The sequence below is a fragment of the Phalaenopsis equestris genome, unplaced genomic scaffold (genome assembly GCF_001263595.1).
Source record: "Phalaenopsis equestris unplaced genomic scaffold, ASM126359v1 Scaffold000840, whole genome shotgun sequence".
NCBI lineage: Eukaryota > Viridiplantae > Streptophyta > Magnoliopsida > Asparagales > Orchidaceae > Phalaenopsis > Phalaenopsis equestris.
The window spans coordinates 4,607,315-4,627,841 of NW_018165280.1; the positions used below are offsets into that span (position 1 = coordinate 4,607,315).

The following is a 20,527-nucleotide window of genomic DNA, read 5'->3' on the forward strand; positions in this document are numbered from 1 at the left end:
ATATATATATATATATATATAATTTAGGGAAAATTTACATACATGCCACTTAATTCTTATGTATTTACATATCTAACACCTAAATTTCAATTTTTAAATATATGTCACCTTTACATATGTATGAAAAGGTGTATTTCATTTTTTTAAACTAAAAATAGTGGTAGATTAGATATTTAGATGTGATATAAAGGATTTGGGTGGCACAAATGTAAAAATCAAAATTTAGGTGTATATGAATTCGATGGAATGTATATAAACACCCCAAAATTTATTAAATCATATTTAAATCTAATACGGCTTCACCGCCCTCCATCCCATCATGAATCTGTCGATGCCTGTCATGAATCCTTTGCTTCGTTGCATTGCTTCTTCGCTAATTCACTGCCCGTTTTTTCTTCTGCTCACCAACAGGTGACTGTTAGGTTTTCGAGTTTCAACTTTCATATTGACTCTTTGCAGCCTGCACATGACGTCGGGGCCTATACCCTCTTCAACTCCTCTCAACATCAGCCAATTAGGTACACCTTTTACCTCATGTTTGTTCCAAACATCAAAACGAAACACCGCTTAGGTGAAAATTCCAGAGTTTAGGATGATATTAGGAATTCCCAAATGTTGTATAGATGGTCATTCAATTCACGCGCATTTTCTCCTCCATACATCTCTTTTTTTGAGCCATCACTATATATTGCTAGTTTTTAATTAGGGAAAGCAAATTTTGCTCCAAAGGAATCTTGAAAGAGAGATTGGTCCTTAAAATTTTGAAACTGAAGATTTCAGGTTAGATTTAGAGGATGACAAACCTTTCCTTAAAGTTTAGAAAGCAGCGACCTGCATGACATTAACCTTGATTTCCTTGTTTTACCATGGACAACATAGAGCTTTGTAAGATTTATGCTTACACTTCATTCTGATAGTCTTCTGTGTTGAGTGTAAATTGATACATGTGTGTGTGAGCTTTTTTATTTCTCTATTTGTATTGATTGAGAACTAAAAAATCTGCAAGACAAGATGTCTATGATTTCGGAAAAATATTTCAAGTTTCATAGACATCTTTTGTGAGTGAAACTATTCTGCAATTAAGGTGATAGTGAAAACAACTCATAAAACTATTTAAAAGCATGGATCACATAATTATCAAGAAGTTTAATGAAAACTTCAATAGTTCTATTCTGCACATGTGAATTTGACGTGGCAATAACTATGACATCATCATTTTAGTCATCGTGGTTGTTGCCCTCCCAGAATTAAATGACTGCCAATTTGTTGTCAAATCTTCTGTAATTCAATCTTTGCCCACTCTCAACTACCAATGGAGCCTATGTTATAAGCATGACGATACAGTTAGTGCTCAAATTTTTCTTCCGCCAGCTCATTCAACAATAAATAATTTCCTATATTCTATTGTAGATTTTCTTTTTTTTGTGAGCACACATGATTTGTCATTTACAATTACATTCAATTTAAAGTTATCTAAAATCGAATTTTTATGTCTACTGGGAAATGCCTTGTAAAGAAACATGAGTTCCGCTAGAGATGCATCTGGAAGTCGTGAAGCCTCAACTACCTCAAAAGTAAAAGAAAATAAGCCATTGGAAAACATATCAGTAAGCTGAAGGTAGAGAAAATATTACATTTAAATGTGAATATTGTGGTATCACTTATAAAGGATCATATTCGAGAGTAAAGACTTGCTTAAGATTGATGGTGATGGAATAAAAGTTTGCCCCAAAGTACTACAGGGTTTAGGGTTTAATGAAATGCAAAAAAAAAAAAAATCAACAAAACTGAGTTAAGAATCAAAAGTATGATTCCAAAAGAGATACAACTACTAAGTACCCATGGGTCATGTTATTCTACTTCTTCAATTCAAATTAATGATGCTAGTGTTAATATCAATTCATTTAGAATGAAATGATACGAGCCTTAAAAAAATTTTGTTGGAGATAGTAATTTGGAAAAGATATTTAATATACATATACGATAACAATTAGATGAAATTACAAGAATAGTTTTTTCAACTAGTCTCCTTTTTAACCTCGCAATAAATTCTTATTATAAGAATACTTTTACTTTTGCATGTAATAAAAAATCTTGCAAGTTATATTCCACATCAAAATTATTGCAGAGTGAGAGAGAGAGATTTAATATTGAAAAGTTCTTGAACCAACAAAAAGTAGATGAAAAGAGAAATAAGTTAGTTTAGTATGTGGTGGTTGGATTGGTCCTCAAAGAATGTCACTTATTAATTTTATGGCAGTATCAAAATATTATCTAATGTTTATTAAAGTTATAAATTGTGAGGGGCAATACAAGATAAATTATAAATTTCTAATTTATTAAAAAAGTGTTAGTGTTGGTTGGACCTTTAAATATTGTTCAAGTAATTATTGATAATCCTTCAATTTGTAAGACAATTTATTTGCTTGTTGAGCAAATATATTCTCATATTTTGCATAGTTCATAACCTTAACATTGCCTTAACAAACATATGTGTTGCTAAAAATATTGAAGCAAATGAGATCACACACAATAAATATCATTGGATCACAGTGGTAGTTGGAGATGTCATTTTGATAAAAAAATTTATTATGAATCATTCCATGTGACTTCTCATATTCAATGAATTCTCCAAACATAAGATTTTTGTTGTTGTTGAAATTAAATTTGTTTCAATTATTGTGATATTAAAAAGATTCAGTGAATTGTTCAAAATTGTTTTAAAATTGTGACCCTTTACAACAGTGAATTTAAAATTGGGATATTAGTCCCTAGGTTGGGATATTAGTCCAAATTATTTTGAGAGTGTAACCCTTTAATGCAGTGAATTTTTTTTTTACAGTTCCAAGATTGTCATTTCTATAATCCAGTGTCATCCATGCTTTTTCATTAATTGCCTTTGCACAAAAAAGGCATCCACCGTAGAAATATTTTGGTATAAAATCAAACTAGTTATCTAATATCGATGCCATTTTTCTACATAAAAATTAAATTCTTTATCTTCGATTATGTATTTATAAGCCTCTAATTCCTAAAATCATAAGTGCTTGAACCGTTCGAAGTATTTGGTTCTAAGGTTTTATAGAGCAAAAGCTTTATTTTACACCGCAAAAGATAATATATTCAAAAACATCAGATACCTAAGATTAATTGTCTTAAAGATCTCATCATGAAATACTTGGTTGCCTCAATTCCCATCTGTAATTTAGATCTTGTTGTGAGAAACTATATAGGAATCCACATATGACTTCAAATTAAGTGACCCATAAAATATTTGTGGGTCATTGCAGCACCCGAAGATGAAAAGCTGCAAGTGGCACAAAAAAGCAATTGGGAAACTGCATGTACATACACGTTAAACCACCAACATAGCACAAATAGCTGGAGTTGCAGTAACCACTAGCTGGAACATAATAATACATAACTAAAACCCACGGGAACCTTTGGGAACCAAATTGCAGAGAAGACATGAACCTCAGGAGCGGAGACTATGGAAATAAAAGCCACAGAAACATTATTAAAAATCATAGTTATTAACACAGATTTCCTTCTAAAAAAAATCATAAAATCATAACCAAATAACAAATTGATTGCCCATAATAAAAAGAAACCCTTCTTTGAAGTAAGAGACCGTTTGGGATCACTTTTATTTTTTATTTTTTATTTTTATTTTTATTTTTATTTTTATTTTATTCTAATTACCTTTTGATTTGAAGCAAAACAAGTTTGGCATATTTGATTAAGATATAATTGTTTTAAAAAGCTCAAAATACCCAAAAATCGTTTTGAGTCTTTTCAAAGACATGTTAATTTGTTTTTAGAAACAACAACAACAACATGAATTCTTTTTTTCCAATGCGCCCTATTGAGTGTCATATTTTCATTTAATTCTAATAAATTAAGATCATCTTTTATACAATATGCCCAAGCCTTTCTAGGTCCACTTCTGCCTTTCTCAACATAGTCGAATCTAAAACAACTACGCTCCTACTCGAATCATCAAATGGTCAACGTTTAATGTGGCCTAACCATCAAAGATGACTCTCTCTAATTTTATCAGCCGCTGGAGCGACACCAACCCTACCACGGATATATTCATTTTGCATTTTGTCTGTAAGTGTAGTAAGTGTAATCTGTAAGTGTAAAGTCACTCATCCACCTAAGCATTCTCATCTCGGCAACACTCATCCACTGGAGCTACACCTAATTTGTTTTCAGAAAAAAATAAAAATAAAAATATAAGAGAATACACTAAACAAACATCTTTTTTAAAACAAAAGAAAAGACAAAAAAAAAAACAAAATTGATCCCATACAAGCTCTAAGAGTTAGTTTCGCATAAGATAAATTAGAACCAATGTCCTCTGCTCTCCAGAATATAATGGATGTGTTTTTCGAATGGTGGATTTAGTTTTGATTAGTAGGCTCATCGGCATGGAATTTATTATGTACCAAACCATTCCCGTAAATATCATCACAGCATGTCCTGAAATAACTGAATTTAAAATTTTCAAGATAAAATAAAAATTAAAACTAATTAAAGTTGAACTGATCATTAAATTGCAAAACATTACCAATGAGAACACACAAGTAGATCTCCATCAAACATTTTCATGATGAAAACACAGAATTCAGCATATAAGAAAAATTTTCATGCAAAATTCACCGCAACAAAAAGAATTACTGAAAGAATCATAATACAAATGTTGACAATTAACATTCAAAGGAACTATTTTCTTGACAAAAGGATAACAACGACTGAAAAAAAACTTTTATCGCATTGCAAGTTTACAGCTAGAAGCGAAAGGACCTTACCTACTCCAGCAGTTGATTTCAATTTTGGGAGCTCTTCAAACAAAAAGGTTAAGACAAGTACAAAGTCCATGACCTAGCTTGAACAAAAGATGAAAATCAAGTCGAGAAAAATGGTTGAAAAATAACTCGACAATTATTAGAGCAAATAAGACATGGACATAAAAATATACAAGCAATGAACCATAATCAAAGAACAAATTTTGTAGGCATATCTAAATTATAACAATTTAAAACTCAAGAGAACAAAAAAGGAAATCAAGCAGCTTATTAGCACCATCATTAGCCCTATCATGAATACTAGGTGTCAGCATATGAATCTTCCTTCCAGTCAAATAGATCGCTAATGCATAACAGTAGATTAAAAAAAAAAAAAAAGCAATAACACTAGTTTGTGCAAGACCTTTTCTATTGAATTATTGGTCAACCCCTTTTTATTTGAATTACATATCAATTAAATGTTTGTTTGGCAATGTGTAAGGCGTAGAAGTAGGGAGAAGTGGAACAGTTCGGCCACTTGAATGCGGGGGCAGGTGGGATGCAACTTTTACTCTAAGAAGCCGCAAGTAAAATTTTTAGTCATTTGCCTTTGGGATCATATACCTCCAAGTCACGCTTTAAGAAGTCATTAAATATTTTTTTCTAAAGAACAAAAGCTTATACCAAATATTTTTATAATTGAAAAATGGGATATATGCTTACAAATAATATAGTTTCCGAATATAACATATTCTAATATACATTAAAATTACAAATATGTAATATTAAAATTATTTCATTATTACTAATCCACACCTGAAAAATTAAATTGATGGAAGGCATGATATAATAGATAATAAATCATCAAATTCTTCTAAACAGAACATGCATTACTTAAAATAAAAATTATAAACTTATTATAATGCTTAAATTATTAGAAAATATTATCATATAGTTGCAATGTATAAATCTATTTTATATTTTATACACAAAAATTCATAAAGTATGTAGCAATATCCAAGTAAATGTGTGCTAAAAAATTCATGTGTGTGATATGCATCATATTTATACTTTAGTAAGGGAGAATATTATATTACAATTTATTATTATTATTATTATTATTATTATTATTATTATTATTATTATTATTATATATATATATAATATATACACACACACATATATATATATATATATTATAAATGCCTAAGGGCTAATTTTATTGAAATTGAAAAGATACGTAGAGGTTGCATGAGAGGACCCAAAAAAGGTGTCCTACTCATACAATACATCAGACACTAACATCCTAAAAGGATGAAACATAAATAAAACACAAAAAAATAAAACTTGCAGAAAATAAGTTGCTAGGCACGAGTCAGCTTGGTTATTGCATAGTTATTATTGAGGCAGAGATTATAGTGAAAGTTTTTGGTACCTTCTATTGAGGCATACATTTGTTGTTACAAGTGGAATTTAGTTTCCCGTTAAGGCCATCTTTCTTTCCTATAAACTGCAAAAGATGGTACGCATGTGGAAATACTCATATTATGAGGAATATGAATTGGGTTTGGGCAGAGATGGAAATATGTTGATGCGGAAATTGAAAAACGGTGATATATTGAGCATTATAAGCTGCATCATATGGGAAATGTATGGATAATATTATAAGCTGCATTAATAATAGATTTCCCGTTAGTATTGGGAAATCTATCATGTAGAAATTACTCATATTATGAGGCATATGAATTGGGTTGTTTTGGTGTTTCTTTTATTAGTTAAAATTTATAGTTTGCTCTCACTTTTGAATGTTAGAAATGATGGAGAAATATTGGAATGCAGGAATGTTTCTTTTGATGGAATTGTTAGCTACAAAAAAAACACATGTTAATGGCTTCCACGATATTTCTGCTATTATATTCTCATTGTGCTTTGCAATATATAGTGGGGAAAGCTTGGTAATGTTGTTTGAAGGTTGGCCGAATTTTAGCTATAAGTATGGAGCTTGTTTATTTGAGAGCATGTTGTAGTAAGCTTACATATTTGAGAGCTTAATCGTAGCTACGTAATCTTATAGATTTGTCTAATAAAACTTTTGTGGATTGTCTTCTATGGATGTAGATCATTAGCCGAACCACATAAATCTCTTGTTTACCATTTTTTTTTTGTAAATTAGAACGTTGTGAAAATGATGTTGGTTGTCGAGAATTATTTATAATATGTTCTTTTTTTAATTGCAAAATATAATTTCATAACTTGTGGAATTGTATGGATGACGGTGGGCTATTTTTTTAAGCAAATACTTATTTTCCTTTGTTCCCAAGATTTCAATGTCTAAGACGACTGAAAGGGGTCCCTTTGTAATGTGGGATAAAAAAGTTACCAATATATTTTGCGATATATGTATTAAAAAAATTGAACTGGGAAACAGACCAACTACGTATTTTAATAAGAATGGTTGGCAAAGTATTGCTAAGAGGTTCAAAGAATTGACTGGAAGATAATACGACAGACTTAAATTCAAAAATAAATGAGACTAATTGATGAAAAAATGGAAAATATGGAAGGAGCTGAAACATGGCTCAACCGGATTGGGTTGGGATCCCGTTAAACGAGCTATCGATGCTCTAAATGAATGGTGAGCTGAAAGATCGGAGGTACTGAATACAAATGTCTTTTGTTAATTTCATTATTTTGTAGTTAATGCCTAACCCTCTCTAATAAATGTCTTTTATTGCAGGTAATGCCAACTGCCAAAAAATATATGCAGTGCGAAATTGAGCCAGAGTTCGAGGAAAAACTGTACATAATGTTTAAGGGGGTTGTCGCGACTGGAAAAAATTCGTTCAACCCAAGTGAAATGAGATTTTCAGAAATACCATATGATTTGTCACCTGAAAAGGTCATAACTGATAAAAAAGGGTCTAGTATTAACAAAAAGAAGATTGGAGAGTTCAGTTCCATATCCAAGAGGCCTAGGCTTGGCAGGAGGATGAAAGAGAATGATAGTTTCTTGAAAAACTCATTTCATGAACTAATTGATGTTTTGCAGCTCCACCTCCCCTAGACAGCACCATCTGGGACTGTGTTGTCATTTTAGAAACTATTCCAGAAGTAGCTGCTGATATACGCTTTCAGGAAAAATGTATTAAAAAACGTGAGGAACTCACTCGTAGGTAAATGTTCATGGCTATACGGCCCGAGCTGCGCCTTGAATATTTATGTGTTTTAGTAGAATAATGAGACTATTTTGTAAAAATCTATCAGTAGATGGTTTTCATTTTATGTACTTCATTTTCAGATGCTTTGTATTTCATTTGTTGTACTTCATTTCCTGATGCTTGGTATTTCATTTTATGTACTTCATTTTCTGGATTTCATGTATTTCATTTATGTCATTTTCCTGATGTTTTCCTCACTATATGTATTTCATACTAATGTTTCATTATGTTGTCACAACTTTTCCATAAATTATTTCATCCTAATGCATTTATAACTTCAGGATTGATCCACTACGAGAACGTCGTAAAAAAATGGCATGGGCTGCAGCAATAGCGATATTATTATTAGAATATTACTACTCCAGTACTAGATGAATACCATGGATGACGTCCTCATATGTTGGGGACAAATGGGTGAGTGAGATATTTGTTAGACATCCAATAAGGTTCAATAAGGTTCAGCAGCATTTTTCAAATGAGTGCACTCACTTTTATGGATCTTCTACATGATTTATGTTGTAACCACGACCTTCAATGTTCTTCTAGAACAACCACGAGAGAGGTTTTGGCTATAACATTATATATTCTCTCACAGAATGAATTAGTTAGAGGATAGTTAGAGGAGCTATGGAGCTATGGAGCGATTTCAGCATTCCTCAAAAACAATTAGTCGATACTTTTACAAAGGTATACAAGCACTAGAGAGCTTAGCAGCCCAAAACATTAAGCCATCTGATCCATCGTTCGCAACTATTCCTGAACAAATTGCAAATGATCTCCGTTACATGTTGTATTTCAAAGTAAGTTTGATTAGTTTGTTGCTTTTAGTTCAATACCTGTGGAATTGCTAACAATGAGTTACAGAACTGCATTGGAGCAATTGATGGTACGCATGTGGATGCCCGACTACCAAGTCATGAAAGGATCGCGTATATTGGTCGGAGTGATAAAACTACCCAAAATATGATGGCAGTGTGTGACTTCAACATGTGCTTCATATTTGTAATGACGGGGTGGGAAAAAAGTGCACATGACAGTCGTCTTTTTTTTCCTATGCAACTAGGAATAGAACACAGTGCTTCTCTCATCCACATCCAGGTTTGTTCATCTTAATTAAACATCTTGATAATTACATTAATTATTTTTAATTAATATTGTCTTTCATAACAAGTATTATTTGGTAGATGTTGTGTATCTGATGCTAAGGGACTACCTGAAGCTCTATCCAGACACCAGATACCAAACAGTTGGCACAATTCGTGGCAGAAAAGAAATGTTTAACAAACGACTCCTCTTTACGGGGGGGGTTATTGAAAGAACATTTGGAGTGCGGAAGAAGAAATAGGTTATCCTACGTGATATACCCTCGTATTTATTTCCCAAACAGGTGCATATTGTGATGATCACTATGACACTTCACAACTTCATCTGACGACATCTCTCTCATTCAGATACAAACTTCAATATTGTTGATGATGATCCAATTATTGACTTCCTAATACCTTCAGGGTCTCTAGCTGATAATGAGATCGAGTCTACTGAATATGAAACTCAGGACGGTGAGGATGCAGCCGAGATGGTTGCTCTGAGGGAGTCTATAGTACATGCTATATATGACAGCTAATCCAAAAAGTCTTTCTTTTCTTCGTATATATGTGGATCAATTTTTATGTGTATTTTATTTTTTTCGGATAAGTTCTGACATTCATTTTTTTTTTTATTTTTTTCGCAGTTATACAAACATGAGTTCTAGCATATCAGTTACAGACAGAGGTATTTTGTGTTATTGTGGACTATTGTCTTCGTTGCTCACGTCACGCAGTCTCATAGCTTTGGGAGACAGTTGCCAAGGGTATTTCAGCTCGTTGCGATTTCTTCCGGTAGACTGACAGTCCCACATATTACACTGTCAGCAGTCATGCGAATCCGATGTTTTCCCAAGTTGATAGTGTAGATGAGGACAAACGTAGTCAGAGTTTGAAATTAAATATTTTAATATTTCTCATTGTAGTTGTACTTGTCTTTGTCCTTTTTTTATTTTTTCTGGTACTCACGAAAGTGTGAGAACTGTGTGTCATCTTTTGAAACTGATTTGTGATAATTGTATGTTTCTGCATTATATGCTTCTATACTATCAATAAGCTATTATGAATAAGTTGTCACAAACAGTTTTATTAGACAGGACAGAAATATCATTTAACTCAATAAGCTAAACCAAACAACAAACCAGATTATTCTGATAATCTGCATATTATCAGATTATCAGAATAATTTGTTTATCAGCAGCTTATAAATAATCAACAGCTGCGCCAAACAGACCATTCATATAACCAACCACCCCAACAATGACCATGGGTGGAGTCTCAATGACCATCACAGCTGTGTGTGTGTGTGTGTAAATAAGTATACATACATATTTATACATACATACATATATATGTGTGTGTGTCTGTGTGTGTCTGTATAAATATGTATGTATTTATAAATAAGTATACATACATCTTTATCCATACATACATACATATATGTGTGTGTGTGTGTGTGCGTGCGCGCTATACATCCGGGCTCATTGGTGCGGCCCCCAGCATAAGTCCCTCGGGTTGAAATTTCGAAACCCGTGGCGCGGGCTCTTCAGATCAATCAAAACACACCTAGATTTCGACCCAAATGAGGGAAGCAATATTTGGGGTCCACCGGACCAAATACCGATTCCCTTACATATATATATATATATATATATATATAAAATGAGAATGTCGTCGTTTCCGCTTTGCTAGGGTTTCGCCTCATGGAAAACCCTAGCGTCTGCTACGGTATTTCTCGTGTCGTGCCTTTGTTTTTTCTCTGCTTCTCTGTTTCATCTTTCGTTGTCTGGTTCGTAGCGATTTCGTCGTGTTGCGTCTCGTGTCGTCCATCGTCGCTCGTTGAAAGACGTTCTTCGGGTGCGGTTTCATCATCTCGTCTAGTCCTTCCCAGTGCTCGAAGAGGAAAGGTTTGCGCCTCATCCGACATCTTTACCTTTCGTCCTCTGCTCGAAGCAGAAGGGGATTCCACTGATTCTGCTGCCTTACTTGTCGGCTTCAGTTTCCTTTGATTGCAATATCACAATTCGAAACGTCGCACCTCCGTGATGGCTTCAGGCATAACGTATGTTGTTGCCCTTGCGGGTGTCCACGCCTCAGGTACTCATAAATGGTGCTCCTCCCCTCCCTCATTTGCGTTAGCGGAGAATATCGAGATACCTGGTAGGAAAAATGGAAGTCAACCATCTTTTTTATTTTGTTTTCTCCTATCGTCTGAATTTTGTCGAAAAATTTCTTTATGGTCATCCCAAAATGGAGCTCATTCATAAGAAATTTGAATTTATGTACCTTGTTGGGAAGTGAAAAATTGGACTTTTAGATGGAAGACACATCCTTATTCAACTTAATAATTAAGAGGATTACACACGCTTATTTGTTAGAAGATTAATTTGAATAGATAACAATGCAATGAAGTTTTTGAAATGGACGATGAATTTTGACCCACAAACGGAACCACCAATCATTCCGGTCTGGATTCACCTCTCTGGTCTTAAATTTCATTATTTTACTCAAGTGTTGTACTCTGTTGCTTCAGTGTATGATAAGCCACTTAAAACGAGCATTCCTACCTTTAATATTTATCATGCCTCTAAAGTCAGGGTACTTGTTGAAAGAAACATCACTTCAATCGCTTCAGAAGAAATTTGGTTAGGCGCACAACATCATGGCTATTGGCAAACGGTTGTGATTGAGTCTTTCCCTTAGTATTGCTCGAATTGTTGTATGTTTGGTCACTCCATTTCTCAATGTCACCATCTACACCCCCATCTAAGACTAAAGAAGCAAAGATCTCAGCCAGAGGTAGTGATCCCTCCTCCTGATCTGCTCCAAGTTATTGAGCCTATTGATCATCAGAATGATACTCTTGAAGATGCCACTATCCTCGCAGGTAATATGTCAACCATTCAGCCTCCACACAATGCTCATAATGTAGGTTTCCCACCCCCGATGTAACCACTTTTCATGGGGGCAGGGGAGACATTTCATACTTCATCTGCCCTAGAACCTATCATTGATGTAACGAGTTACAATATTTCTATTGCATTTCTACCAACTCATCAAATCGAGCAAGTTATTATTGTTAGTCAGACAGATGAGGCTCATGATGTGCAATAGTCTACAACTGTTCGACAATTTTTGGGCCAATTCACTTGTCATATTAGCAAATTTTCGGATGATGAATGACAGTTTTATACATCCAACAAGAAGTCCCACTAATGCTTAGAATAGTCCCACTAAAGCTCATTTTTTAGTGTTATTGAAAATTAAGTAGAGTTGATGAAATATTGAAAAATCAATCAAGTTGAACAAACGTGAAGGGACTATCTGGCAACTTAAAGTATTTAACTTTAAGTAGGATTTAATAAATTTTATATATCCAAACTTAATAAGTCCTAAGGCTGTTAAACCCTTAAATTTTTTTGAAATGATAGACATTAAATCTTGTTAAATTCTAGCAAACTGTCTGACAACTTACTTAAAAATTTAAGTTTGTTAGTTGAAATAGATTTTAATAATAATTATTGCTAATTTAATTCTGATCTAATTTGTAATTTTTTTCTAATGGCATTAATCACTAATTAGTTATTAATCAAGCTAACTAATCATTAATCTATTATTTATCAAGTCTATTATAATTAATTTAATAAACTTATAATTAGTTTAAGATGACATTAATTTATTGTAAATTAGTTCTCAATTAAATTAATTAAAAATTAAATTTAATAAAATTAAAATAATTTACATACAATATCAACTCAAAAATTTCACTCATTCTTTAATGAATTATAAAATTAATTAAAATTTTAAAGTTTTTAGTTAATGAAATTAAAAGATAAATAATAGTAATAATAATTTAAATAATTTAATATTTTTAAAGTAAATAAATATCCCATCCCACCGTCACCTTCCCCGCCCCCTCCCCTTCTAGATACCATTCTGTGTATTGAAACTTGCGTCTTTCTCCAAGTTTAGGTCCCACACGAAGCCCTGGAAGAGGCAAAAAAGACATTGCAACAAGCATTGCAGGCAAAGCATGAAGTTGCTACAAGTAAATGCAGGCGAAGTTATGAAAGAATATTGGGTCCTTACCCCATATTCTTTCTGCTAAATCTTTTAATTCAACCAAACTTTTGAATATAATAAATCTAGGATTTATAGTAAAACAGGATGAAAAGGGATTTAAAAATATGGCATATTTAGCTTCTCCAAAAAACAATTTGAAAGGATCAAAAGGTTAAATCTTGCCCAAATCCAACACCAAATCTTAAGGGCCCATTTGACATCACTTTTATTTTCTAATTTTATCTTTATTTTTACTTACATATTTTGAAAACAAGTTTGGTTAATATAATTTTTATATATTTTTTGTTTTTTTTGTTTTTAATTCAAATCAAGACAAAAAACATTAAAATAAAAATAAAAAACAAAAGTGACTTAATTTTTTTGTTGTTAAACTTCAAGCTCCGTTGCAATTTTTATTGAAAATATTGTCATTAGATGTTTTAATTATACTTTTTTATAAACAATTTATAAAAAATAGTTATGTATCCATGATGCGTGTTCTACAATTTAACAAGTATGTCCTTTCATAGTCTAAATGTCGTATAATTTCAATGTCTCATAGCAATGCAAGCACTTAATAGAGAGGCAGGCATTTCAAGGTTCTGAATAGGTTGAAGGGTAAGGGCTACAGAAAAAGAATCAAAGGATAAAAAAGATACAAAAAAAAGGAATGAGGCCTATAAAGATGGCAACAAAATATCATATAATCCAAATAATAACGTTATCCTTTCAAGCACAACCTAGAACTGATGAGATGAATTCATAGTTCTATGAATGGAAAATTAATGGTACTAGTGTTCACCATTAGATTCAATCCATTAAAAAGAATCGGAAGTTTCAATAAACATGCAAACAGTATAGCTAAATTTTGGTAGATGGAGCAATATGAATAGAAAGAACTGCTACCAGAATCATTCGCCTAATCACAACTATTTGGGAATAAGAATACTAATCAAGCATTAAAATGGCAGAGGCTGTAACTTCAAATAATGATATACAGTTAATGAATAATAACGAGGGTGCTATGGTGCAAAAGATGAATAATTTATCTATAGCCTTGCACGAATAAAGAGTTAACGAAAGTCAATATACAGTGACAGGAGTTGGTTTCGTGGGATTCTGTGGAATCGCGGATCCTGCTACACTCCGAGTGGGATTTTACGATTCTCCATGATCATGATAAATCCCACAATCACGGGATAATGCTTTGCACGACATACAGTCTTGTTTTCTGTTGCAGCAATTTTTAACCTTTTTGTTTATTTTCTAATTATGTTATTTGTTATCAAAAAAACTATTCATGTGTTTTTATTTTTTGATTTAGCAAACTTTAACTATTGTGTGTGTGTTTTAAACTTTGTTCTCTATTTTATACTCTCCGAAGTATTGTATCGTCTTCCTTTTGCAAGTTGTATGTTTGTATCCTGCTCAAGCATAGGTGGTGGATCCTTCTTGCCATCCATACCTCGTTCTATTTTCGTTTTGACTATTGTTTTCAGTTCGGACAACCGTTGAACGTTGACTATCTCCTTCCACAAGTCGTCAAGCTTACGCAATATCTTTCCCATGCAATTCCACAACCACATCCCTGCTAGATCAATACGCTTTCCAAACACTTTCTAGGAACTTTAGAACAGTGTCATTTGGTATTCCGTGCACTCAAACAAAAAAATCCATACAACTTTTGACCCACAAAAAAAATTCACCACTATACCCTAACCATTCCTATCGCAATTCCAAGCCTTAATCCTAATTTTTTAAAAGCCAATCTCCCAACCTCCACTAAAAATCCAACCCAACACCTACCATCAAACCTTTGATTTGCAATCCTATATCTGTAGAAAATCTAATTAGGAGGAAAGGGCATTATGCAAGAGAAAAACACGAGGTGTTCAAAGGATCACTATGAAGGATCTGCAACAACCATCTACCTACATTAAAAGCTTGTCATCATTGAGAGGAGATGACTCTTTGAGGTCACTTAGAGTCACAGCATTCACTCGCCAGATCAAGAAGAGAAAGTGAATCCCTTCCACTAGAAAACTTCAAATAAAGAAGAACTGATGTCACGTCGATTTGGCATTGAATATCAGAAGACATGTTAGGATGTTAAAGTAAAGATTGACTGGTTAGATTTTGACAGTCTTATGGATTCGAACGAGTTCATCGAGTGGATTTAGACGACTAAAAGAATCTAAGCACAATGATGTTTAACCTGATAGAAAAATCAAACTAGTTGCTATTAAATTAAAGAAAAATGTTAACTTGTTATGGGAGAATCTAAAGCATAATCGACAATGGAAAAGGAAAAATTTGATCACCGCTTGATCTAAAGTAAAAAGAGAGATGAGAGATGCAACACAAACACTTTCCCCCGCATTATCGATAAGATATGTTCATAAAACTCTATAACATGTGCCAAAGAGACTCTTCTATGAAAAAAACAACTAAATTTGATCAATTAATGCAGAAATGTGAGTTGGTGGAGCTAGAAGAGCACACAATAGCAAGGTATTTTGGAGAGTTGAGGTCATCTATCTAGTGCGGCTACAATAGTATTTGTCTTTACTCAATGTCTAAACCTTGGCTTTGAAGGTAGAAAAACAGAAACAACATCATGTGACTGCCACACTTTACAGGCAAAGTTCGAGCCAAGTATCAAGTAGCAAGAGTACACCAAATGGAGTAACCAAGTCCACCCCCGGTCAAGGAGAAACCCGTGCAGAGTGTAGAAAAGTTGGAGACTGCAAGCACTACTAAACCTGTCCCAGCAAAAAATTTCTTAAAGCGTCATGATTTTGGCCTTATTACGTCCGATTGCCAAATATGAGGATGATCTCTTTCACTAAGTAGAGAGTAGATGAAAAAATGGACAACAACACATGAGAGAATAAAAACATCATAAAGAAGTATCAGCTTCCAGCCAATGAGGAAAAAATGCCAGTGATTCAAGTTGAGACAATGAAAGAGAATAAAACAAGATTAATATTGATTGCCCTAGAAGGTAGGAGTCCAAAAAGCCAATACCATAAAACGGGTGGCCCTTGTTAAGAAAGTCGTCGGATGTCCTTACTAATTATTTATCTCTTGGGTGATTGCCCATTGATAGCGATCCAATATATCATAGATTTCATTCAAAGGTCAATTCCTCCAAACAGACTTTTTGATCGGATATGCTAACCGAGTGCAAGAAATGAGAGAAACAGATTGCAAATTTAATAACTTGAGACTCAGTTCATAAGAATGCTCATTTATGTGTAGTTCTAACTCTAATTGTGCGCCAAAAAATTATGCCCATGTATTTTATCAGGACAAACTTTGCAAGAACATATACAATTATATGTTATCTTGGGGGGCTGATTTCATAGAATTCTAGAAAATTGAGAATCCCTTTATAATCCCAAGCGGGATTCGGCGATTCCACAGGATCACGAGATGATGATTCTCATGGGATGCAATCTTGTTTTCATTTTTAACGAAATTTTTACATTTTCGTTTCTTTAATATTTCTCTATTTTCTAATTAGGTTATTTTTTATTAGGGAACTATTTATATATTGTTATTTTTCTAGTTTAGCAGACTTTTAACCATTGTGAGTGTTTTGAGATTTTGTTTTTTGTTTTATACTCTCTGAAGTATTGTATCATCTTTCTTTTATAAGTTGTGTGTTCGTATTTTTCTCATAAATAGATAGTGGATCTTTCTTGCCATATTACCGTTCAAATGCTGTTTTCAGTCCGGACAGCCACTAAATGCCGCCTATCTCCTTCCACAAGCCGTCAAACTCGCACAATATCTTTCCCCCACTATTCCACAACATCCCCGCTAGATCCGCTTCCCAAATACTTTCTAGGAACCAAGAACAGTGTCATATAACCTATTGACAAAAAATTTTGTCACTGTTTGCCTAGAAACAGAATTCATATTTTAGCAATAGGATTGGACTAACAAATACAAAAATAAGTTCAAAATGTGCATATATTAATCGAGAGATAAAGAAAGAAGAAGTAATGGTATGTCAATCAAATGAAAGAATTCTGGTGGAATGATCTGCCAACTTACTGTACTTTTGTTGTAGCTTTGATCAGAAAAAACAGCCGTAGCAACTTCTACCAAATTACCTAGTAGACAGGCATAACCTGGAAATTCAGGAGAAACACCATTAGGAATAACAGATGCATGACTAGGCAAGCAGAGCGCCAATCGATGGATATAGAACTTTGTGAGTCTTCGCGTCAAGAAAACCTGAAATATCAAGAAAAAAATTCTTGATTGAGAAGCAACAGGATATTAAGAAATGTAAAAAATTACTAGATAGAGCAATAATCAAGTATTACTTTTACAGTTCTATAAAATATAATATAATTTTGGGATCAAAACCAATGAAAGAATCAAAATGATCAATATAAATTGTGCTGAGCAAATAATAAACAGAAAAATAATACCTCCTTATAATATGAAAGATGATGCCACAGAAAAGGAATCGACAAGATTTGCAACGAGAAGCATAATTTTGGATCCGTATCTGAACAATAACTTGGATGCCGACTAGCATGAAGAGTAATTAGGGCAAGAACATTCTCCAGAGAAGACATACTAGAACGAATTTCTGGCTCTTTCATGTTATTCTGCATCAAGAACATGTGATGGTAAGGAAACCACAACAACATCAGATTTAAGAGGTGACATCATGAATCATGTATTATCAGTGTTGTATATGGTATACATATGTATGTATGTACATGAGAGCTCTCAATTAAAAATCAGAATACTACATCAACAATTATTCAAGCAGTTCAATTATGCAAAGAACTCAATGAGAAGGAAAGAACTGCAGAAACAAAGTGTTCCATGCAATGCAGCAACTTTCAATTATTCATGTATGCGCCAGATAGCATATATGTAAAGTCAAAAGGCAGTCTCTTAAGGAAAAAAAAAGACAGATGGTGTTTACTGGTTTGTCATTTCAATACGTAATCTTTTAAATCCTTGCACTTCTTACATCTGACTGTCAGATTCTAAACACCTGAACCTCCAGTTTTTCAAATAATTTTGAACATAAATAATAACAAATTCGTTAAATTTTCATCTGGAACTTCTCTCGATTGTAAGCTAATCGAACTAGAATAATCTAACAAGCACATATATCCGTCAGGGATTTGGACCATGCTACGGATGTTCCTTTCACTGATAACTGAGATTGACTGCTAGATGAACCCAGTTCTCAAAGGTTTGGGTTAAAATACTAAATTACCGACCATGATACCTATTATAGTGCACTAGATATAAGACGGAGACAAAAAAAAAAACCATTTCTTTAACTAAATCAATTTGTCTCGATGTTGTTTAGCTAGCCACTATTGGAAGTTTGAGTCATCTATTTTAATTTTATTCCCTTCTTATTATGTCATATTTCTTTCCTTCTTGAATTATATATATATATATATAATTCATCTTGCTCTAATCGTTCTTCATTATATAAAGAGAAGAGTTTTAATTTGATTATTTTAGATATAAAAAAATACAATTTTCTCCATGTTTCTATATGGTATTAGAGCTAAAAAGCAAACCCTAGATCTTATTTCAGCAGTCGGAGCCTCTCCAATAGCTGATCAGGAATGGACTTCTCCCTGTAGCCACCATCCAAACTCAGGCACTTCCCAGTCCTGGCTCCTTGATACCGAAGTTAACCCTATTGGGTTGTGGAACCAAAGCACAAGCCACACGGCACTTATGTGCCAGGTTGTGGCTCATATGCGCCTGCTATAAAGCGGGCGCTGCTCTTATTCCCAAGAGACCGACATATAGGCCCCGATCTATTGGCGCCTAGGACCCGATCTATTGGCGCCTAGGCCCTGGTATATTGGCACCTAAGAGCCGATCTATTGGTGCCTAAGCGCCCATTATGGGGCACCGATACAAAGTACTTTTGGTGCGGTTGCTACAAAAAAATGGTTTTAAGCCAATTTTTTAGTGTGAATCAATGAGCTTGTTGTTTTCTTGTTTTTGAATCATTCAACGAGCATCTCGGTGAATGTGAGGAGTGTCGAAGAGGTGGATTTTGGTGATTCGACCTGATTTTTGTGTTAGAAGAGAAAACTGGGATGTCGACGACTATCTTGAACAGAAACACGACAAAACTCAAAACCGTAAACATATAAAATAAATATATTAATAGTATAATCATGTGGGGCCTAAGAGGACATGCTGACTCCTTGGCATAAAAAAAAACAGAGAGCGGGTCAATCTAGGTATGAAGAGCCTCTTTCGTCACAGGACTTCCACCGTCATGTTCGTTCGTGGGAACGTGTCATGCCCCATGTCAGTATTCCAGGATTGAGGGAGCTTCGATCTCATTAGTCGAAGCTCGTCTCCTCGTACTGTGGCGTTAAAACGATCTAGTTGAAGATAGTGGAAATGGTGTAATCTCCTGTTAAGTCAGTTTTGTAGGCATCCTCATTCCAAAGCACATCCTAACATAATAAGTATTCAATTTCTTTTCGCACGATCAAAGCTGGAACTGCACGTGGATGGGTATCCTCACAAACCAAACCTCGAGCCATCACATATGTAATTAGCTTCCTCCACTCTTCGTGCTCGTCTGAGTGTATCTAATAAACAAGCATGTATAGACAAATCAACTCTGGAATGAAACTTAGGATAGGCTGGACAACAGTGAAGTATAACCACTCAAGTGAAGCTTCTTCTTCTGCTTCTTCTCTGAAAAGATCTGGATCCCACTGTAGAATGTTCCTCCAGCTAAGCTCCTAAGGCAATTTCCAACACTCGCTCTTATCTGATCAACTATCGATGAGTATACTATTAAATTGATTGTACTGCCTAAATACTCCATATGATCTTCTAGAATAAGGTCAAAAATTTCTCATATCTAATATGTTGAATCTCTCTCAGTATGAGCAATTGAATTTCTCTTATCTAGGTTGTTATACCCCTAATGTTGGTTCCTCGAACTCAAGACTATCTTGGACAACCACTATTAATTAGATTGAAATTTTTATCATGAGCGAATTACGTGCATCTTTCCCTCATCAGTTGGAAGTCGGTACACCTTTGTATCTCATCTTCTTCAGTGTCTATGGTAATATTACCCATTTTTTCAAAAACACGATACTCAGTGAAATAGATAATTTTTTCGGTAATTCAATCTTATTCAATACGCCCAAATTCGAAACACTTGAAACACTTTCTGGTTATGATAGATTTAGGAATGCAAGTTCGCTTCTTCACATGTACTTGGATGTTCAGATGAGTGAACTCTGGCTATAAGATCATAAGGTTAAACCCTATCTGTAAGATGTGGTGATCTCCAGCGATGTCATCTCTCCAATTTTGAAGCTAGAGTTTGAATATT

At 33.8% G+C, this 20,527-nt stretch overlaps 1 protein-coding gene across 1 annotated transcript in view; it reads right to left on the minus strand.

The window, feature by feature from the left end:
* The window catches only part of LOC110031717 (E3 ubiquitin-protein ligase UPL6), a 110,185-nt gene that overhangs the window by 61,459 nt on the left and 28,199 nt on the right, over nt 1-20,527 (minus strand). Inside the window, exons 6-8 of the mRNA XM_020735074.1 lie at nt 17,601-17,783; nt 17,218-17,400; nt 4,815-4,887 (exon numbers count right to left, since the gene is read on the minus strand). Coding sequence (XP_020590733.1) covers nt 4,815-4,887; nt 17,218-17,400; nt 17,601-17,783 — 439 coding nt within the window. The remainder of the gene's footprint in view (nt 1-4,814; nt 4,888-17,217; nt 17,401-17,600; nt 17,784-20,527) is intronic.